This window comes from Polypterus senegalus, chromosome 8 (assembly GCF_016835505.1).
Source record: "Polypterus senegalus isolate Bchr_013 chromosome 8, ASM1683550v1, whole genome shotgun sequence".
NCBI classification, from domain to species: domain Eukaryota; kingdom Metazoa; phylum Chordata; class Cladistia; order Polypteriformes; family Polypteridae; genus Polypterus; species Polypterus senegalus.
The window spans coordinates 71171981-71196260 of NC_053161.1; the positions used below are offsets into that span (position 1 = coordinate 71171981).

Consider the following 24280-nt stretch of genomic DNA (forward strand, 5'->3'; position numbering starts at 1 on the left):
CATTCGTTAAAGTAGTAAATGATTTGCGAGTGAATGCAGACAGAGGCCATTTATTTGTTCTCATCCTCGTAGATCCAAGTGCTGCATTTAACACCATTGATCATAATATTCTTAGAAATCGCCTTAGTCAATGGGTGGGCCTCTCTGGCACGGTCTTAAATTGGTTTGAATCCTACCTGACAGGGAGAAAATTTTTTGTTAATTGTGGGAATTACAACTCGAAGACACATGACATCCAATGTGGTGTTCCACAAGGCTCTATCCTGGGTCCGCTGTTATTCTCAATCTACATGCTTCCGTTAGGTCAGATTATCTCAGAGCACAATGTGAGCTACCACAGCTATGCTGATGACACACAGCTGTATCTATCAATAGCACCTGATGACCCCGATTCTCTTGATTCACTAACACAATGTCTGACTTGTATCTCAGAAAGGATGAATAGTAACTTTCTCAAGTTAAATAAAGAGAAAACTGAAATCTTAGTGATTAGCAATAATGGATACAATGAGGCTATTAGAAATAAACTGGATACATTAGGATTAAAAGTCAAGACGGAGGTAAAAAGCTTAGGGGTGATTGTTGACTGTAATCTGAATTTTAAATCGAATATTAATCAGATCATTAGGACAGCATTTTTTCACTTAAGAAACATAAGTAAATTTAGACCTCTTATATCACTGAAAGATGCTGAGAAATTAGTTTACGCGTTTGTTTTCAGTTGACTAGATTACTGTAACGCACTCCTCTCAGGACTACCCAAAAAAGACATAAATCGTTTGCAACTAGTGCAGAATGCAGCTGCTAGAATCCTAACTAGGAAAAGAAAATCTGAACACATTTCTCCAGTTTTAATGTCACTACACTGGTTACCTGTGTCATTCAGGATTGACTTTAAAATTCTGCTTATGGTTTATAATGCCTTAAATAATCTTGCCCCATTGTATATATCGTAATGTCTGACACCTTATATTCCAAATCGTAACCTCAGATCCTCAAATGAGTGTCTCCTTAGAATTCCAAGAACAAAACTTAAAAGAAGTGGTGAGGCGGCCTTCTGCTGCTATGCACCTAAAATCTGGAATAGCCTGCCAACAGGAATTCGCCAGGCTAATACAGTGGAGCAGTTTAAAACACTGCTGAAAACACATTACTTTAACATGGCCTTTCTATAACTTCAATTTAACTTAATTTAACTTAATCCTGATACTCTATATGTTCAATTTCCTCATAATAACTATTCATGGTGGCTCTAAAATCCGTACTGACCCCTACTCTCTTTTCTGTTTCTTTTTCCGGTTTCTTTGTGGTGGTGGCCTGCGCCACCTCCACCAACTCAAAGCTTCATGATGCTCCAACAATGATGGATGGATTCAAAGGCAGAATTCTACGTGACCATCTTCATCAAGCCCTTCCGTGAGAACCCTAAATCCAAAGAGGACTGTTTCATTTATGTTAGGTAGAATGCCCAGAGGGGACTGGGCGGTCTCATGGTCTGGAATCCCTACAGATTTTATTTTTTCTGTCCCCCCTGGCCATTGAACCTTACTTTTATTTGATGTTAATTAATGTTGATTTATTTTGTTTTCTTATTGTGTCTTTTATTTTTCTATTCTTTATTATGTAAAGCACTTTGAGCTACTGTTTGTATGAAAATGTGCTATATAAATAAATGTTGTTGTTGTAACACTCTAAACAGAATTATTATTGTTTATTAATTCAATAGATCTATTGAAGAGTAGCAAGTGAACTTTTCTTTTATCTTGTCCCACTCTGACAAGACAAAACAATGTTTAACTGTGTTTATCAATGCCTGTATACATTTATCATTCTATAGGCTATGTTATGCCTGGCAACTTTAACTAGTTAAACAGGTAAAATGATCTGTGCATTGTAAAAAGAAAAATAACAAATGAGTGGCACTGCAAATTGTAAAATTTCAAATGTGTACTTGTGCAACATTGCTTGACCTGCAACAAAAATTTCCTCAACACCCAATGACTGGATCAATATCCAGATACACATATATACATACATATACATATATATATATATACATATATATACATACATATATATATATACATACATATACATACATATACATACATATATATATACATACATATATACATACATACATATATATACATACACACACTCAGCAAAAAAAGAAACATCCCTTTTTCAGGACTGTGTATTTCAACAATAATGTTTTAAAATCCAAATAACTTTACAGATCTTCATTATAAAGGGTTTAAACAATGTTTTCCATGCATGTTCAATTAACCATAATCAATTAATTAACATGCACCTGTGGAATGGTCGTTAAGACCTTAACAGCTTACAGAAAGTAGGCATTTAAGGTCACAGTTCTAAAAACGCAGGACACTAAAGAGACTTGTCTACCGACTGTGAAAAACACCCAAAGAAAGATGCCCAGGGTCCCTGCTCATCTGCGTGAACGTGCAATAGGCATGCTGCAGGGAGGCATGAGGACTGCTGATGTGGCTAAGGCAATAAATTGCCATGTCCGCACTGTGAGACGCCTAAGACAGCGCTACAGGGAGACAGGAAGGACAGCTGATCATCCTCGCAGTGGAAGAGCCCGGATCTCAATCCCATTGAGCACGTCCTGGGACCTGTTGGATCGCAGGGTGAGGGCTAGGGCCATTCCCCAGAAATGTCCAGGAACTTGCAGGTGCCTTGGTGGAAGAGTGGGGTAACATCTCACAGCAAGAACTGACAAATCTGGTCCAGTCCATGAGGAGGAGATGCACTGCAGTACTTCAAGCAGCTGGTGGCCACACCAGATACTGACTGGTACTTTTGATTTTGAGCCTCCCTTCATTCAGGGACACATTGTGAAACATTTTTAGTTTATGTCTTATGGTGTTGACTCTTTTAGTGTTCATACAAATATTTACACATTAAGTTTACTGAAAGTAAAAACAGTTGAAATTCAGAGGACGTTTCTTTTTTTGCTGAGTATATATATATATATATATATATATATATATATATATATATATATATATATATATATATATATACACACACACACACACACACACACACGTCTATGCATGGAAGTGTATGTGATGTCCGGCCCGGAAGTGAGAGGTGGAGTCAGGATAAGGGCTCCACCTCCGAGGAAACAGAAGACTTGCTTAGCTGCTAATAACACAAGTGAGGCCAGCACATCAGCAAAACAAAACCTCAGAAGAAAGACAAAGTCGCTTAGCCACTAACATTGTCAAAATGGTATCCCTTTTACTTTTCCTCCCACCACTAATGCGCAAGTGATACAAGCACTTCGGCAAAATGTATCCTCCTAGGAGAGAGATGCCCAGACACACACACACACACATCTATATCTATACAGATGTAAGTTCACAACACTAGTATCATTGTACGATATTAAGACCACATAGCCTTATAAAAGATTTACTAATATTTTGTTAAACATTTTGGCAGGCTAAATATGTGAATTTGAGCAAATTTCCAAGTATACAGTAAATGCTTTTCAATACTATAATTAAAAAACTCAATTGCTTTCTTTGGCAGTAAATTGATGATTAAGTATCTGCAAGGAACATATGATAGCAAAAAAAAGTATATAAAGAAAAATATTAGTATTGGCTTCTTGAGCAAAGCTATTTTATTAAGTTTTGTTGTAAATTTTAATAGACAACAATATCCAAAACTTTAAATAATAATATGTTCTATTAGTTTATTACATAGCTTATATTTACTAGCATGTGCACATGTTAAGATTTACTAAGTAACAGTAATAAAGTTTCCTAGAAAATGCAGGACAGAATGAAAAACCTAAAACACTTTAGGCTAGAAGTATAAACCTAAATGTTTAACAGGTAATGGCAAAGCAAATTTTATAAATGAAAAATAAAATGCAGGAAAAAGATCCAGATGAATGTAGCAAATTAATAATGTTATGATCTGATGTACTGAAAGTGCAATTAACTCTTTAAGCAATTAACTTGTGAATTTGGTCTGGTGAAGTTCAAAACAGAAAAAAATTACTCAGCAGAACCTGTTTATTTTGGCTTGTTCATTATGTTGTACTGGATTTACATTTTCCCTTTTGTGTCTCCCAACAAATAGGTCTAAAACAATACATACTTAAAATACTGCTCTATTATGGTACTGTATATATTAAAAAGATTACACAGAGAAATTTTACAGAACAATAAGGGTTGCAAGAATATATAGTTTTTACTCAAAAATCTATTTTATTAAAACGAGTATAAGATGAATAGGAGTATGAAAACAAAGGTGAACAATACTTACAGTCCTGTTTCATTCCAAAGGCAATACATCTCTGCAATCGGCAGAATTGGCAGCGATTTCTGTGGTGTTTGTTGATAACACAGTCCCGTGTCCCTCGGCAAGTGTACACCAGATTCTTCCTAATACTACGTTTAAAGAAACCCTTGCAGCCTTCACAACTTACTGCCCCATAGTGTCGACCTACAGGAGAAAAATCATCAAACTACACTATTAATAGGCATCACTCTCATTATCTATGAAGAAAAAAAATATTGTTAAGATATATGATAATTAAAACTGAAATCATGTTACATGAGCATGATCATTTTGCCTGTGAATATACACTAGATGTTAAGATAAAAATAGGACTTTTGCAATATTTATAAAAAAACTAAATAAGTAAGAGGAATTGAAATTATTAGTTGCTCAGTGTCATCATGAAAACATTTTGGCAAAAGATATCGGCAATCCCTCCAGAAGAAAATTATACAGTAACCTCTCATTGCCTAAATTTGGTTTAATAAATATCATTTTAGCATGTGAATACAACTGTTATAAATCAAAATGTCCATACTTAGCTAAAAGAAACCTGTATGTTATATTGAAAGTTTCTATTAAGAATAACAGGCCACATACTTTACAATTACAGAGCTATAATGAAATAGTTCTACTGTTTACGTCTGAGGTGCAATTAGTCAGCTTAAGGTCACACACAAAGTTGAAAAAGGTGATTGAATCAAGAAAATTGTTGTTTAAAATCTAATGGCTTAAGTTTTCAATATGAATTTCATTTATTACTGACAAGACAAAATCTCAATAAATTATATTAAAATGAATATGTCTTTTCTTTAAAAATACAGTTATGTTTTAAATATTTGTACCTGAAGCTTTGTCACCACACACAACACAGTATTCAATTACTGGCTTTGATGAAGACTGATCTGCTAATCCTGGGTCTGTCACAATCTGCAAGCAAAATATGAACTTGAACAAATCATTCACTTCTGGGGAAAATAGTTTGTTTTAAAACTAAATTTAATGGTATTTAGAAAAACTGCAGAGAAGCAGTCATTTAGTGCAAATATCCATTGCAAACTCAAAAACAATGACCAGTTAAAAAATAAAAATGGTGCATGCTAAATCACTATTGCATTAAGATGGCGGGAAATATTTATTCCTTTTCAACAAAGGAAAAATATTTTGAAGTCATATTCCATTTAGTACAGTATACTACTTATCAGTATAAGTTTATTAACAGCTTTCTAAGTAGAAGAAAATACTCAGTAATTGTGGATAAGAAACAAGCTGGAACAATGCTAAATTTGACTACTTTAGAGAATAAATCTCTTTACTGGTTACTGCACATCTCTGTTTTTATAGAAGGAACATTTCCTTTCATGCAGGATTAATCTGGATAAATTCTACACTCTTAGGTAACATTCAGTGTGAATCATGAAAAATAACACCTTCAAAATTAGAGTAATATATCTTTATAGAATTATTTTTACAAAGGTAAAACATATGTATTACATTACATAAACTTAATAAAATTTTGCTTCATGTACTCCAACATCATTTTTAAATGACTGTATAACACGGGGGTGCTTCAAGTTTGAGCCTTGGAGCATACAGTGGATACATGTGCTTGTTCCAATCTAGTGGCCCAAACAGAAATCAATCCTTGTTGATAACATAACTTATTTAATGTTATGGTTTGTTCGTGTTTTACTTTGCTACATCAGATCACTTTTACATTGTATATTCTTCCTTTCTGATGGCATCATCAAAATGATTTGTGATACGGACAAGACTATCCATTCTCATTACTTTACTCATTTCTCTTCTATTTCTTTCTGAATATTTTATTAGAACAAAAAAAAAAAGAAAAGAAACAAAATAATCGGTAATTTGAAATTCACCAGTGGATCTTTTTGGGACTAAAAGCAGCAATTAGGGGCTGGAAATCTAAACAAGCAAATTAACTAAGATGAAACACAAAAATGGTGCTTGAGCCACGAATAGCTGCCAATTAATTACAAGATTTGAAACAAAAACCTGCAGCTACTGTGACCCTCCATGACCAAAGGTGAGAAAGAAAATGTTTAGGTAAAAATATATATTAGAAAATGAAATAATACAAACTCTATTACAACCTGGATTTGTTGTGTGGAAACGTCTGGAGTAGCAAACAGCAGCTGATTCACTCCTGTTCCATCAGGAGTGGCTAAGATCACTTTGCCCTGAGAAGGATCCTGTCGTGTTAAAATAAGTTTGCTTGCTGTAGCCCCGTCAGCATTAGTCAATATAAACTGCTTCCCTGCTGAAGCCTGATCAAGTGCTGTTACAATTTGAATTTTCTGGCCTGTTTGTTGATCTGTAACAATCTATGAAAGATAATACATATTAAAACTATAAAGACCACAACAAAACATTTCAGCAGAATTTTGTGCAAATTAAATACTATAAAATGTAATGCTATAAAAACCTAAAATGATGCACAGTTACTTTGTTAATAAAAAGCCTTGAGCTATTAACCTGTATCCGCTGTGCTAAAGCAACACCACTGTCTGTTGGGACAATTTGTATCCTCTGTGTTGTGCTGTCCATGATGTGTCTTCCAATTATTGTTCCCTGACTGATAATTCCATGAGCCTGAGAAGCCTGTAAAAGAAACGTTTACAGTTAGAGAGTACTAAATCCAACATACTTTTTACTAGGTACTTTGTTCTCCAATTGCAACACATCATTTACAAACTGTAGTTTAATTTGCAATTTTTAGGGGTGCATGCTGTTCTTTTATGATTTAATAATATACTGTAGGAGGAACGTTTGTTTAAGTTTATCAGTTATAGTCACCAGAAATTGTTTGCACTCAAAAGAAACAGTGAAATAACATTTTTAAAAGAAAGCCATGGCTAAGATGGAGCAGAGAAACTAACACAGTATTCTTAAAGTTGCAAACTGTTTTGTTTTTTATATATATATAAAAATTAATATGCTTCCACCACATCTCAAATGAGTATGTCAATGTTTAAGGACTACAAAAATAATACAGTTATAGTTTTTACTCTCTCATCAAATATTAGTCATTTGCATTTTTTATGTAGACACAACTCATACACTAAAGAGAATTTCTGCAAAATATCAAACATTTTATTGAACCATCACTTGTGCAAATAAAAATCGACAAGTGCTCACTTTGTGCCAGAGATCACCAATCAGTGTGCTAGACTTTCAAATGTATTAAACTGACAAGCATCAGCATTACTATTTGCTTTTAATGCACGCTTTCTAGACAGTTAAGTGAAAAATTCCATCTCAAATAAAGCACATTCAGAAGGTTCATAAGTCAGAGATTTTTTTGTGGCCATGTAAATTTTAAGGAAATTCTCAAAAAAATACGCATTTATTGAGTACAATAAGGTGATTCACGTATCTTCACATTTATCGAGTACAGGTATAATAACAGTTGTGTTACTATTTATTATTAATGATGAGATTGCCTTCTGTAATCCTCATTTATAAAATAAAGATCTCAAAAATAAAAATGAAAAATACTGCATTTAGTAAAATATTAGCCTTCAGCTGCTTGTTGTTTAACTACTTACTTGAGAGATGATTGAATATGAATATTAAAATATGTAACCAATGGTATATTTTCAGAAAGATATTAACAAATACGGCATTGGTCAGCAAACAACCTAAAACTAGTTTCTGGAAAGAGGGAGGACACCCAGCAATCCAAAGAAAAAAATGGGGACATGGGGCTGAGCTTTGAACCTAGTACAATGGAATTGTGAAGGAGGAATTCCAAACCAGTCTCTAACTATGTAGCCAAGCCAGGTTTCAACAAAACAAATACTCAATTAGCTTAGCTGGCAGATGAATACATTTATACAAGACAAGTGAAATTTTAACCTGTATCAACATACCTCTAGCATTTGTGGTTCAACTATTGGGTGCATCAGCTCTTCCATTGTCATCAGAGAAGTCAAACATTGGCCTTTCCTATTCATAATTAAATGAGAAAATGCCACATTTAAAGTTTTTTTTTTTTTTTAGCACAAAGTCACATTGGCAGTGCTTTATTCCAATCAGCATTTCATTTAGTTCACCAAATTGACAAGTGGTGCACATAATTAGTTTTCATAGCTAGAGTGTATTTAGGATGTTCTGCCTTTTTCCACTTTAGTTTCTTAAGGCAGTTTTGCATTACCAATGCTTTTTGGATTGTAACCCTGTTTTTGAGAATGTTCAACACATTGAGTGAGAAACATCGCTCACCCCAATAAAAAAAAGTGCACAACACCGTTCTTCTTACATCCTTTAGATATTCCATTTTTTTCCAGCCAGTATTGATATGCACAGTTAATAGTTGAGAAGAAATCCTGTTTAGTCCTAACAAAAAATCTTTTACTAACATAGGTTAGATTTGAGCTCATGGTGAGTGTTTCCTAAAGTACTATTACAACTTTAAACTGGCTTTTGACCCTGGCTGAAAAAAAAAGAAAGTTTAAGTCAATGCCTATTTACAACTAAGAAATTGCTTAAATAAATGAGTAAATAAATAAATAAATACATAAATAAATAGGTTGCCACTTAAGAGTTTTTCTTTTAATCAACACTCCCACTCTACTTTCCTTAGTATTCTATTTTTAGCAGTAATTTATTTTCCTCTAAGAACCCCAAACCTCAAAACATTCAATGTAAAATTGCTCATCACACTTATTTTACTCCGTGAAAGCACTTTGCTACAGATCCATCTACTGATCCCAACTGTTCCTTCTGCTAGGCGAACATCCTAGGTACTTTTTTGTATATGTTTTGGGAGTGTGTCCCAGTCTCAGCTTATAGCTATCTGTTGCTATACTTCTTTCAGCTATTTTTCACATTAATATTCCGTCCCTTTCTCAAATTTGACCTCTTATGTCTATCCAGCTGTTTTGTCTAGGAACTGGAAATCTGATGTTTCTATCTCCTTTGTATCTTGGCAAGCCAAATTTATCAGACTTACTTTCCTAGAACTCTCAGTGGCAGCGATCAATATGTCACCCGCTTCATATATTACAAAACTGTGTCCTCTCGATGAAATTCTGAAGACTTGGTGGTTGCTATCTTTCTCCCTTTCCTGCTTCTTAAATCTTGTCTCAATGGGGTGTGGAGTTTGGGCTGTGTTTCCATCCTAGTTTTTCCTCATGCAGTTTTCTTTTTACACCTTTTTAACAGGGCAAATTTTGTGGGTTGGGGTGGGGTGGTATTTTTATACTTGCTACCATTTTTACAATTGCTCTCTTTTAACTGTTTATTAAACTATTGTTGTTATTAGTTTTATTGCTCATTAATGTTACTTAAGCTTCAATAAATACTCAGTCACAAAAACAGAGTTCTACTTTGCTCTGCTCCTCCTATACTTATTGCCCAGGAATGTAAGTAACAAGCTCTTGATAGAAGCAACATTTTAGGGTCTGAAATAATTTTAGCATATTTCATTAGATCCCTGAAATTGTATAATGCAACCAGATATGGGTTTATCTTGTTGAAGCACTATCCCTAGGAACTGAAATGTTTTTAAGTACCAGTGTTTTTTTCTTTGTCGGTCTTAAATTATTAAGCACTGGATTCTTATTAGGTAAAAGCAAAAGTGAAGTGTCTTTATGCAAACAAAATATATACTGTATATATATATATATATATATATATATATATATATATATATATATATATATATATATTGATTTAGGTATTACAGATATACATTTTTCACATATTACTTTACTTTTATCTAGCTCTTTACTATCTTTATATTTTTGAAATCTGAAATGCACCCAGACATTAGCCTTTAGCCGTGATAGCACATACAGTTTTGCAGCTTCCACCATATTTTTTGACTGCCAGATCTTGTCGCATGAGGCTGGCTATGCCAGACTAGTGGGGTCAAAGTTTCACATATCCATGAGTAAAGGCCATATGCTGTAAATGGCATATACTTAAAACAACCAATCTTGGGTTTTTATGAATCGATATCTGATTATATAAATGAAGATCGATTTTTGTGCTTGGTTTATAATTATTTTTCAATATATGAACAACAGTATGGTTTGATATGGAATAAAAATTATAAAAACAAAAAATTACAGTAATAGTGTAATTTACAATAAATATAAAGTTCAGTGATTGAATTTCATGTTTGAAAGAGAAGGGGGATTAAAACAAGGGAATTTTATTTTCTTTGTGGGATTTCATCGTAGGATTTTTGAACAATTATAAAACCATTGTGGACTACCTGGTTTATGTGTATGAAGTGAATGTTTTCATATACAGTTTCTGCCTATGAACTGAAAAATAAACACTGCTTGAAAACCAATATTAAAGAATTCAAACATTATTATGGCACTACCATGTGAATAAGTGAATACCAAAATAAACAAATATTTTCATTTACACAGACTCTTTAAAGATGCTTTTATAACTGTTCACTCTTCCAATCAGTTATAAAAAAAACCTTGTCAGGTTTTTGACATTTGCCGTGAGTTGCATCAGTGTATGGAAGAGTGATTTGACGGGTAATAACACTTACAAAAGAGAAATTGTAAATGGAAAAGTTAACTCAGTTCCTGAATTCCAGTAAAGCAGCCTTTGTTCTGTTGTTTTCAAGCTGCCTCACATAACTTGTAAAACTTTTCTATTATTTATGCCTGTGTACTAATCCAGAATTTGCCACAGAATTTTATACCAATAATCTCATACCATCCAAGTAAGTGTCATCTGTGCTTTCACCATGTTTTAGTTGTTACAGTAATAAACATCAGGTTGATTTTCAAAAAACACAACATAACTGCAGTGTTAGCTGATTTCAGCAATTAATTGCTCTGTTTTAGCAGTCTCACTAACTGTACATTTCCATCAACACATTACACATCGATCTGCAGTGGATAAACGGTTTATAAAATGGATGGGTGGTTAGATGCACAACTACAGTGATGTCCATTACAATCAGAGGGGAAAAACAAAGTCTGTATTCATTGACTAAGCTAATATGGAGACAGCACTAGAGTGTTTGGTAAAGTTAAAGTAGCAGGCTTCAATTACTCCTCTTAAGAGCACCACAATCAAAAGTACACATTTTACAAACAGTAAAAAATGATAAAGAAATCTTTCTTTTTTTGTTTTGCTTTTTTAATTTGAAAACACAGTGGGATTTTTAATGCTTATATAGGCATCACTACCCGTGACATATTCTCTCTCTACCTTTGCTCACACTTGCTGTTTGCTTTTCTTTTACAGTATGTGTTACCTCATCTACCACCCAATCACTCCTTGTGTACTATAGGTTGAAAAACATTGATTTAGAACAATCTGTCCAAAAACCTGCATCTTGTTAGTGATGGTAATTATTTCCTGGACATTTTCCTCTACTAGGCGTTGGGCAGACACTAGCATTCCCAAATGAACAAATAATACATAACATCAGATCTCTTAGTAAATTTTCCTCAGTTAAAAGAAGCACATCCAAACATCTCTTTACTACTTCTGCTTCCATAGATACAGGCAGAAAACCTTATTATGCACAGCATATTAAGTTTCATTTCAGTCTCACAAACAGACTGACTACTCCAGCAGTCAAAAAAAGATTAGCATAACATTCAAACATTAAAGCTGTGGCCAGTGCCATAATCTTGTTTGTGTACCGTTTACCCTTTGATGTGTAAATGTACTGTAAGAGTGACCTATTTATTATTTCTATAAAAATAACATTACTGCATAATCACCTTATTAATAATTCTGAGAACGCAAAATATTCCTGTGTCCTGTTACACCTTTTCAAGTGATTACTGAAATTATTGTTATTTCTGTCTAAGACAACGGATTTGGGAGTGAAGTCAAGTGCTCCAGTTGTTCTGTTACTACTATTCTCCACACAAATTCATATTGTCAAATAAAAATATGTGCTGGACAAAAACAAAATACTTTCCATCCGCTCTTCTGCCCATTTAACATTCCTAAAACAACATATTGTAGCTTTTGTACATGTATTAAAGAAACCTAAAAAAAGTCTGATGAAATGCGAGTGTGTAAACCTAACAGTAACCTTAGCTCCAAAACACAGAATAATTACAACACTCCAGGCACAACAGACAGGAACATTCCTGACATAACTTAATACTATAGACATTTTAAAGACAATTTTTTACCAGACCCTAACTGTTTTCATTTCTGATTCTAAATTCTTCAGTCACCAAAGAACAATCTAGTTTAAACTAGATGAACCCTGTACTGTATATGCTGGAGTGACTTGCAATGTACAGTATGTGCCTCAATTTTGATTTTGGAAAGACTCTTGTACTTTGCATACCTCTAAAGGAAACAATGTATTTAGAAACTACAAGAATGGATAAATTTACTCTTTGAGATTTTCACATATTAAAAAAAGTTGAATAAAACGTTTTGTTTAGATTAGCAATGTGTAAATTGCTCAGTTTTCATGGAAGCCATATACCACAACAGCTCAATATCATGGAAAGCTGTCATAAATCTGCCTCAAGACACCCATGGTCCCAAACCCTCTCTCCATTTATATTATAATGTGTGTATTTTTTTTTTTTTTTTATAAAACTACAATGGTAAGACATTTTGACAGTTATGCGGTTTGATTATTATATTGTGAAAAATTACTATTTGAATAATTCAGAAAAAGATGAGTGGTTTTCTTTGTTCCATGCTCAAGTTTTTGTTTAGCATAGCATTCAGCTTTATGGGAGATATTTCTGTAAAAACTAAAATGAAAATTATAAATTGAAAATGCAATCTCCATCCATTTTCCAACCTGTTGAATCCGAACACTGGGGTCACGAGGGTCTACCGGAGCCAATCCCAGCCAACACAGGACACAAGGCAGGAACCAATCCTGGGCAGGGTGCCAACCCAGTGCAGGACACACACCCACACACCAAGCACACATTAGGGCCAATTTAGAATCGCCAATCCACCTAACCTGCACGTCTTTGGACTGTGGGAGGAAACTGGAGTACCCGGGGGAACCCCATGCAAACACAGAGAGAACATGCAAACTCCACACAGGGTGGACCTGAGAAGCGAACCCGGGTCTCCTAACTGCGAGGTAGCAGCGCTGCCACTGTGCCACAGTGCCGCCCAAAATGCAATCTCTCTTTTGGAATTTTATTTTCAAAATCTGAACTCAAAAATGCTGCAAAAATTAAAATGAAACAACCCCATTTATAATTTCATTTTCAGCTTGAACTGCAATGAATGTGCAAAAATTAAAAGTAAAACACAAATAAACACTGTTGCCACCTGCTAATTATTTCATTTTCAAGTTCTCAACGTGCAAATAGTGAGGGTCAATGGGCGGGCTTGGTGATTTTTTGACCTTCATAGCTGTACAGCCACTTTGATCGATAGACTACTTCTCACTTTTACTGTGTTTAATTCACATGGTTTTGATCTTTTCACCCATACTGTGAGGTTCACAGCAAAACTGTCTCACAAAATCCAAAGACCACGCATAATTGCAGCTTTAGATGTACCACAGATTTACAAACAGGTATACATAAAATGGTCATTTTTAACTCCTGTATAAGATGTGAGGGAAAAAGTATCAAGTACTGGTTTCACTGATTAAAGCCTACACACAATGCTATGCAAAAGTCTTGGGCACCTCTGAAAAAATGTCATGAAGCAGGAATGCCTTGAAATAAATGTCAAAGTCAATAAAGCAATACTTAATGTGACCACCCTTTACTTCAAAAATAGTAGCAATTCTCTTAGGTACACATTCATGCAGTTTCTTAAGGTATGCACGTGGTACTTTGTTGTGGGCCTTTTGGAGAACTTGCCACAGTTCCACTGAAGGCTTTGGCTGTCCCACTTGCTGGTCTCTGCAAGTAGCCCCAGCCTGGCTCAATGATTTTGAGGGGCCATGACATCTGTTGCAGGATTCCCTTTTCCTTTTTTGCTGCAGATAGTTTTTCATGATTCTGGACATGTGTTTAGGGTCACTGCCATGTTGCAGAATGAAGCTTTTATCAATTAGATGTCTTCCTGATAAAACTGCATAATGTAAGACAATCTGCCTGTACATCTCAGCAGTAAGGGAGTTTTTTTTGATGATATCACCAACGTAGTTACATAAATGCAGGTGGTATAAAATTAAGTGACAATTCTAGCCATTCACAGAACCCTGTTGTGTCACATTAATTATAATACTACTGAACTTTACGTAAAAAAATCCCCACATCAATGAAGTCAAAACAGTGATAAACAATTTTATATTAGATATGCAAGGTGTTTTAGTTTATAGAGATCCAATGAAAACTTGGTGACCTTTTGCTTTTCTAACATCTTATATTCACCAGGAAAAGAACTGAAAATGTATCCTTGCAACACGTTAAATAGTTGTACATTAGACAATAATGTTTTAGGACTTTACATTTTATTCCCTTTAGAAGCTTCATTTTATTATAGCATAAGCAGTTTGTAATTCTACTGTATTTAGCAGATGCTGAACCAGTGTGTGTACAAATACTGTACCTACTGAGAAAACATTTTAGATATAATATCAAGATTTTTAGTAATCAATGTAAGCAGTAAAAATTTCAATGTATTCATACTGATGAAAGGTATTATAGTATAATTATCTGCTTGACTATACATGCCGATCATCTTTAACTTTCCATGTGTGCTTGGTTCAGGAAAATGTAAGTTGGCTGATATTATGAATTCCATTCAAGTAATTTGCAAAGAGGGCAGGCAGCACCCCTTTTTTAAATGTATCTGTTTCATATAAAACAAGAGCTGATATGTTTAACTGTGTATTTAAATTCCCACTTATAAAATGAACCTAACAAAAGCAGTAATTAACCTCTTATTAAAACACTCCTTCAGGAGAATGTCAGAAGACTCTACAAGAGTGGCCTGTTTTCCTTGAACAATACAAATGTGAATAGGCTAAAAGTAAAGCAAGAGTTATGCTGTGAATTACAGCTGTTATGAAGGTAAATGTATGAATTTAATACCTTCATTTAAGGTTATTTTAAGAAGTTATAGACTATACCCAGATGAACCTAAAACTGGGTTTATAATTTAATAAATCAAAAATGCATTAATTGCAGCATGCCCAGAGCAAAACATTTATATTGACTTCACATACTTTATTTCATATACTGTAAGAGAAAGAAAGACAGTCCTTAACACTGAAGCAGCCTGTTCTATCAAACATACAGTAATAGAGAAACAAACACATGGCAGCTCTTCAAAATAGACAAGAAAATTTAACAGAGCAGTGGTGGAACTTCTCAGTTGTCATAATGGAGAATTTTGAATTCAGGCATCTACTCAAGCATGTAGCCTAAAAATATCTGCTTCCTTGTTCTCTTTCACGTATACTAAAATCCCAAGAATCTATACAGAAAAAAGGAAACATGATATGGCATCTTTCAGACAGGACCTTTTTCTCATAAACAAAAGGCCTTTACATTAACAGAGGAGCATACACATATATGCCACGAGAACATATTAAAGGACATTCTGAATAATATGATTATTATGTTTTGCATTATTGTTATTTATTTCATTTTATTTTATTTTTTGTCAGGAGGAATACAGATACAAATTTAGTATTTCATTTTTTGAATGGCTCAAAAGATGTTTCGGTTTTCAAAAAACGCTCTTCATTATTTTAAAATCTAAAGACATCTCTAGTTTTACCATGGTACTGACAAAACGTCAAGAAACCTGTAAACTCATTTAAAATACACTTTATTGTACCATCAGTATTTTCTGCTGATTGCAATATGGAAAATAGTGCAAATGGCATTTTCTACCAAATCCTTACCTTAAAAAATACAAACAAGAGAAGGTACAGGCTTATTTAAAAAATAAAAATAATTTTGTTTATATACCACCTTTCCCATGCTCAAAGCACTTCATAGAAATTCAAAATGAATAGCATATTTAACATTGGATACAAATAATATCCGCATAAAACCCTTAAGCCACAAAAAAACTTTGAGTTAAAATAACAGACAATAAAGCAGAAAAAATACAAAAAAATACTAAAAGAAAATCCTGACATTATTTTTATACAAATGCAAATTAGCACCATGATGTAGACAGCCAACTAAAAGAAGGGTCAGAATGTCAGAGTATGTTCAATGCCTTTTTGAACAAAGGAGTTTTAAATTGTTATCTAACAGAATAAATTGAGTCAGTTGTTCTCATTAATTTAGGGAAGTTGTTTCAAAGTCTGGGCACTATACAGACCTGAAATCTCTAAAACCCATAAAGTTCAGGTTAATTTGGAGTACAACGAGATTGTCAGAATCAGTGACACAGGTTGGACAGAAGCATAATGATCGGGGAGGTTACTTACGTAGTCTGGTGCAAAGCCATTTAAAGATTTATATGTTAGTAACAGAAACTTATAGATGCCGAAAGACACAGGGAGCCAATGAAGGTGGTGCAGTATGGGCGTTATGTGCTCACTATTATGGTTCTGTATAGGGAGTCTTGCAGCACAGTTTTGGGCCAACTGGAGTTGTGATGAAAGATTAGAAGGGACACCAGGCAGAGAGAGTTACAGTACTTTATGGTGGATGTAATAAAAGCATGGACAAGTTTTTCTGCATCAGAAATGAAGAAGAATGAGCAAATGTAGAATATCTTATGCAGGTGGTAATAAGAATGTTTCTTAATGTTGTTTTAGTAGGTAAGAAATGGAGGAATCAAAAATGACACCAAGATTCCAGACAAAGGAAGATCTGACGATATCATCAACAAAGCCAAATGAAAAGAAGCTAATTTTCTTAAGCCAAGCTTTCGTGCCAATTTGCATAACTTGGTTTTGTTGAGAATGGGGAAGTACAGCAGAGTATACAAAGGAAGAGGTTGTCAAAAAAGAACTAGGATAGTCCGAGAGATGCAGAAAGTAGACAGGAGTACAAGGAGATAAGATGTAAGGTGGAGAGGTGGCGAAAGCTAACGAAAAGGAATATGATGAGTTGTACGAGAGGTTGGACACTAAGGAGGGAGAAAGCAGCTGTACCAATTGGGTAGACAGAGGAACCAAGCTGGGAAACATGTGCAGAAGGTTAGGGTGATAAAGGATAAAGATGGAAATGTATTCACAAGTGAGGAGAGTGTGTTGAGCAGGCAGAAAGAGTACTTTGAGAGGCTGATAAATGAAGAGAATGAAGTTGTATGATGGGGAGATAGTGATTTAGGAAGTGCAGCACAGATTAGCAAGGAAGAAATAAGGACAACTATGAAGAATGGAAAGGCTGTTGGTCCAGATAACATACCGGTGGAAGCATGGAGGTCTTTAGGATAGATGGCAGTGGATTTTTTTAATGAGATTGTTTAATGCAATCTTGGAAAGTGAGAGGATGCCCGAGGAGTGAAGAAGTGTACTGGTACTGATTTTTAAGAATAACGGAGAGGTGCAGAACTGTAGTAACTACAGGGGGATAAAACTGATGAGCCATGGCATGAAGTTATAAGAAAGAATAGTGGAAGCTAGTTTAAGAAGGGAAGTGATGATTAGTTAGCAGCAGTATGGGTTCAGGCTGGGAAAGAGCACTATAGATGTGATATTTGCTCTGAGGGTGTTGATGGAGAAGTGTAGAGAAGGCCAGAAGGAGTTGCATTGTGTCTTTGTGGACCTGGAGAAAGCATATAACAGGGTCCCTCGAGAGGAGTTGTGGTACTGTACAAGGAAGTCGCGAGTGGCAGAAAAGTATGTAAGAGTGGTTCAGGATATGTACGAGGGAAGTGTGACAGTGGTGAGAACTGTGGTAGGAATCACAGATACATTCAAAGTAGAGGTGGGATTACATCAGGAATGGTCTCTGAGCCCTTTCTGATTAATACTAGAATTCCTGAAACCTACGAAAAAACTTGTAATCCCAGCCCACCTTAAATCCCTTTGCACTTCTACCATCAGCGTCTTTTGTTTTGTAAATGCGTTGATCAGCACAAGAAGCAAGCATCCTGCTGTCCCATCCCCCACCTTGACAGAGCTCAGCTTGCAGGCAAAAAAGTTCTCCCAGCTTAAGCCAAGGCTCCTTATCTGCGTGCGATGTGCCTGGAGTTGCAAAAGGTAAATAATACAGTATATCGTTATTTGGAATACATGCATTTAATGTGTGCTCCGTGTCTACAAAGATCTGGGTAAGTGTAGGATGAAAGGAAATGAGAGAAATGCTGAACACATATCTAAAGCAGAAACTTTTTCCATGTTATAGTAATAATGACGAGAAGTGTATGTGTGAAGACTTTAGTCCAAATATCAAATAAATACGCATGCTTTTATTCAATAATATAACCAAAGAAAAAAAAAAGCATTCAATTTACATGTGACTGTCAATGAGTTAAAAACTCAACTTCAAATGTCAATCGACATGGGTATTGTAAAAATGTTTTCTTCCTTTGTTTCAGTGCAGTACAGTCCCTTGTAAATCATAAACACATTGAATCTTACAAAATACATAAATTCATGATTGACAACAGTGAAAAACTAAATTCTCAAAGCAAATGCATTTTCAACACATTAAGATGATCTAATTTATGAACGTACGAGGAACTGATAACAGTACTATAGAATATAGAAAGATGCCTTAAACATGTATGTTTGCTGAAACAAGTATTTTCTTTCTTGCACTGATACAGTTAGGAATAGTAATGACATATAGTTGAGGTGATTTTTATTCTTCGACAGCATCTTTCATTTTTAACTCTTCTTACTGATGGGAGAGTGCTGTGTATGTCCATTGTTCAGGTATTAATATCAATATTTAGCAGTAATCAGTAAGAACAACTGTATTATTAGGTAAAAAGTAATCATAAGACCAGCAAGGTAAAGTACAACAACATTTTTATATGCAGACTTATGGCAGAGAGTACCCTAAACAAATATTGAGATATGTTACTGCTTTGACAATTGGTTGTGCAAGAGGCTCCACTAATATATATAGATACCAAAAGAACTAATAAGAATACCTTATACAGTGTCTCTCAATGGTAAAAACAGACAGTGAATAAGTAAACCAGATTAGATACAAAACACAAATGAAAAGTAGACCAAACCTTCAACCTTGGATCTCAGACCATAAATATTCCACCTTATTGAGTGCTTTATCATAATGCAGAAACCAAATTGCAAAGTATTTAGGAGGATGATATCTTAATCCTGTAATATGTAACAACTGCATACTGCTTTCAGATGTTCTAGCTAACAAAACACTTAACATAAATTTCACCATCAACAATTAAAACGAACAATGGTTGGATAAATTCTTTGGTGTTAGAAAAGAAATTCTTGATTTTTGACCTCTGAAAAATGACTCCAGTCTCTATGAAAGGAAAATTTCAGAAAGACAGAACAAACTGTTTTCCAGCCAAGGACACACAATATTGAGAAACATAACATAATCTATAATTTACCAAAAAAAGCAGTTGGTTTTGATAAAGCAGCCTTTGTAGCCTTGCAACATTCTGACACCTGCTTGTGCCCATGTTTTATGTACTGACAGGGCAGACTCAAACCAAAATAATCACAAGTATGCGGAATCAGATGAGCAAAAAAATTACAAATGACTTAAGTATATACATTTGCCAAAAAAAGGAGAAGGCAGCTAGGTAGATGTAATGTAGAACTGCCCCTGTAAGGTATCACAGGACTATGACTGCAGCATATCTAGAAGTACACCACTATAATAAAGTTACTCTATTCGAAATTACTGTCTGTGCAGCAGTCCGATTCCACACACATGCTGGGAAATGCCCACTATGAGTCTCTAACCAATGATAGATTTTTAAAAATCTTTTTACTTTTGTATGGAATTACATTTAATGTCATTTTCAGTATGCAAATATGGCATATTACTAAAGCCAAAAATGCATATATTTTAGTAATTACCACACTGCTGATATTACCGACAAATCAAAGATTGTATTTTTGTTTACTGTTTGAAATTTCAGATTTCAATGCCTATGAACTCGCGTTGCGTACGGTATTATGTAATACTTTCATCCTACACTAGAAAATAATGGCACAAACCACAATATGAGTGGATGTGTTCTTACTGTGCATCATGCAAACTTGTCAGTTATTCTGTAGCGATAATCTTACTCTTAATAACCATAATCAAAGTTACATGCAAATTACTACTACTGCTTTATTTCCAAAGAAAACACAGGCCAATAAGCTATACGACTATATGTACAGAAGCAGGGTCAGGACTGTGTGAGAATTTCCTCTTTAAAATGAAAATATTAATTCTGATACCACATGAAAATGACTTAATTCTGAGATTAATACTGTATGTAAAAAATATACACAATAAGTAATGCTCTTTAAGCTGTATTCCATACTAGAAATTATGCTGAAAGACTCTTGGCAAGTACCTGAAATTAAGTTCATTACTAGTGGTACAGTCCCAAAATACACTCTGAATAATGAAGAATTTAAAAGTGAGGGGTATAGTAAAGTACCACCTCAGCCGAGGTTCCAAGCGTGCCGAACCGTTACCAAAACGTGACGTGTAAACTCTGCTGGTCACTGATTGGCCGGAGAAAATCGTCATTACTGCGTCACTGGCTATTCTTTTCTTTAAAGGTACAGACACGCGGAAGTTTCAAAAGTTCTCCAGCCACTGAGTGTTTGTAAAACCGGGAACAATCACATCCCACCACTCTGAAGCACGGTTAAATGTCCAAACAGATGGTCTGTTGCGGCGACTTTTTTACAAAATGTGGAAGATCTGTAATATACAGAATCAGCATTTTAATGTTACACTGGCAGTTAAGTTCATTTTATGCTTTGCAACAGTGATAAAAGTTAGCTAGTGATGTGCTTTTTTTAGATGCTTAACCTTGCGTGTCGTCGAGCTAAAGTGTTGTCGTTGTCTGCATGTTGTTGTAAAAGTTCCACGGTGTCACGGCAGTAGAGGCGGCGCAACTATAACGACACGTGAATAATCCCGCCCACTCTAAAGCGGTACTAAACTGCAGTCGAAACGCAAACCGAGCCGAACTGAGCCAAACCAAGGTGAGCTGTACTGAACCGTGCTGTGCCGTACTATGCAGTGGAAAAGCGGCTTAAGTTGCATATTACCAAACTGAAGAACCTACAAAATATATTTTACTTATTATCCCAGACCATTATGACCCTTATAACCAAAGCTACATAAAATATATTGTATTTATGTAGAAAGAACATGTTTATGAAAATTAATAAAGGTGTACTGCTCCTTGCTGAATAAATAAATTAATGGATTTCATTACAATCAAGAACCCATGTGACCTTAAAATTGGTAGAACATTAACAAGAAATTCTGACAAGGCTATATGCATTTTTTTTTATTTAGGAACTGTTTGATGAAAATGACAAACAACAAATTAATTTAAAAGTCACATAAAAGCTTACAAGAGAACTGCAACCCCAGCAAAGAGTTAATGGTAAGTTTACTTTTTGATTCCCTGTTAGTTACTGGATAACCTAACATTAAGAGATCAGACTGCTTAAAATGCATACACTACTATAGTAAATCAACAATACTTTTTATTAATAAACCTAATACTGTACCTTTTCTGACATTGTTTATTTTGCGAATTAACAGAATTTACAATTTTGTGTTTTTGCATTTTTTATATTACATTAAGATTTCTGTTGTGTGTTTAGATAAGAAGGGTGAAATCCTAGCCAGATATTCAAGCAGTTGTGTATGAAGATGAATAAACATTAAACTGCATTTAAAAAATGAAATATTACAATATGTATAATCTTTCACCAAAAACAATTCAGAATTATTTATCTTTGTTTCCATCAGCATAGATTCACAATATTGTTGAGCTCATTCCTACAGTCTTATATGGACAAAACTCAGGATAGTGCTCCAGAAACCGAACCTGCACACAGTAGGCTCTTTAAAAGATGCCAAATGGTTATTTGACAACGTCCCACATAACATTATCGGAAAGGGTTAAAAAAAAAAAAAAATTAACATCACGGTAACGCTGTTGAGTAACCTAGATGCAACCTTCAGATAACGTTCAATAACTTTTAAGTTGTTATTTATAATGAAACGCATCTGCTCCAATTACAGCCATATTATAAAAATGTATTTTACTAAACTCTGTAATGTAAATATGGAGCGGAGGATCAGCAACCGTCTGTCCTATCATAGCAGCGACGGGTCTAACCATTCACTGTTTGTAACGTGCCTATAATACAATGGTAAATACGGCAGTTTTGCAGCGTTACGTAAAGAAGTTTTAAAATTTGACATAAGTTTTTCCAAATTCCGTTTCTCGTCATTTCTTTCAGAGATTTTTTGCGGACAAAGAAAATCTCAAAAAATACAAGTTTGGTCAAAAGGGAACATCATATTTCAAGACAATAAGAATGGCTCCAGCAGTAGAAACTTTAAAGAGTAAAAGCAACCGATACATTAGAAACGGGACCACATTAATTCATTCACTTGATATATTACTTAGCACAGCGATAACCCCTTGACATCAAAATAACGTAAATCCATTGCCTAAATATTAAGCATCCACACGTCTATCTATTCTCTGAACACGCTGTCCCTTTAGGCGGTCGCGGGAAAAGTCAATCGCGGCAACTGAATGTCATTTTAATTTCGATCACTTAATTGCTGTCAATGTCGGGATATTCCGTCTCGAACGAATACAATTTAGAAAACTTGATCGCTATATTATGCATAGGACGTCTTATTTGTTCGAACACTTTAGAACAGCTTTATAAGCATGTGTACTCTTCCTCGTGGTGAGGAATATAAATTCAAAATGGAGGAAGACGACTATATTTTCCTGCGGGTGAAAGGTCAAGATTGAAGGGTTAAAGTATGTTGAGCGGTTCATATGCTAACCAGCGGAGGTAAAAGGGGTTAGGAGCTGCCGACGGAATACGCAGTTATAAGGTAGAGATTCAGTGGCACGCCCAGAGCATCGAGGATTCGACGTGAAACGAAAGGATGGTTTGCTTCTTTATAAACGCGGCCCTTGATGTGCTTTAAGGAACAAGAATCCGCAGTCGTACGCTTTTTTCGCAGCTCGAATGGACAGTAAGCCTAAGCGTTTAGGATGACAAAATGCCAGTTACAATGAGTTTAAACCCCGCGTTCTAAACAACCGTAGGCATACAGCTCTGGAGAAAGCCGTTCCGCAGTGTGACACCGATACGCCCCGCTTTATTTTTACAGAAAGCCGCCTCGAGAGCCTTCGGTTGGGTCCGCTCTCGCGCACCGCCTTGGCCGCCGTGAGTGGTTTCCTTCATTTGTTTGGCTTGTGCCTCGTTTGTAGGCGGTGAAGCACAACAAAATGTGTTGCTTAATATATATAAATGTAAAGCTTACCGCAGGATACAGTTTGGCCTCCGAGATAAATAATAATATAGGTTTCTGCTGGTTACTGCAGCTCCAGGGAGGGTCAGAGTTCGTGACCTCTTCGCAAAGCACGTTTCCCCGCCTCCCAATGCGCACGCGCATTTGAGTCGCCAGGCGTAACGGTAGAATGTGCAAGCCGCGAAGGTAGCATGGATGCTTTAGAGCTTTATAATGCGAGCGTAATATCTAAAATAAGATGGATTGAAATTTACTTGATGCACATTATTCCAAAACGGATGCAATTTGGATTTTTTATGTAGATTTGACGTAAACAAACCCCTAATCAGATTTGTTTTTCACAGGCCGTTGTTTTCAGGGATGTTATGATAAAATTTATGTTTATAAATTAAGTATTACTTCTGTAACAACATAGATGTTAAGTGTATGAGTTTATTCATGACAGACCGGTTTTAATAATGACATTTGGTTAGTTGCCTAATTTATTAAATAAGGAGGGCAGGCTTGTTGTCTTTCACAGAAATTCAAATTCCTGTCTCCCTTTAATCAATAGAAATTATGATTTTGTTGTTGTGAAATTACTCTGTTCTATTAGTGGTTTATATATAGTA

At 35.0% G+C, this 24280-nt stretch overlaps 1 protein-coding gene across 2 annotated transcripts in view; it reads right to left on the reverse strand.

Moving 5' to 3' along the window:
* The window catches only part of nr2c1 (nuclear receptor subfamily 2, group C, member 1), a 57956-nt gene extending 34168 nt beyond the window's left edge, over window positions 1-23788 (reverse strand). The window contains exons 1-6 of one of the 2 annotated variants that reach the window (XM_039761253.1): window positions 23682-23788; window positions 8223-8298; window positions 6826-6951; window positions 6444-6674; window positions 5172-5256; window positions 4312-4491 (exon numbers count right to left, since the gene is read on the reverse strand). In XM_039761253.1, the coding sequence (XP_039617187.1) occupies window positions 4312-4491; window positions 5172-5256; window positions 6444-6674; window positions 6826-6951; window positions 8223-8273 (673 nt within the window). In that variant the 5' untranslated portion in view covers window positions 8274-8298; window positions 23682-23788. The remainder of the gene's footprint in view (window positions 1-4311; window positions 4492-5171; window positions 5257-6443; window positions 6675-6825; window positions 6952-8222; window positions 8299-23681) is intronic. The other variant, XM_039761254.1, reaches the window with a different exon arrangement.
* Between the last annotated feature and the right edge of the window lie 492 nt (window positions 23789-24280).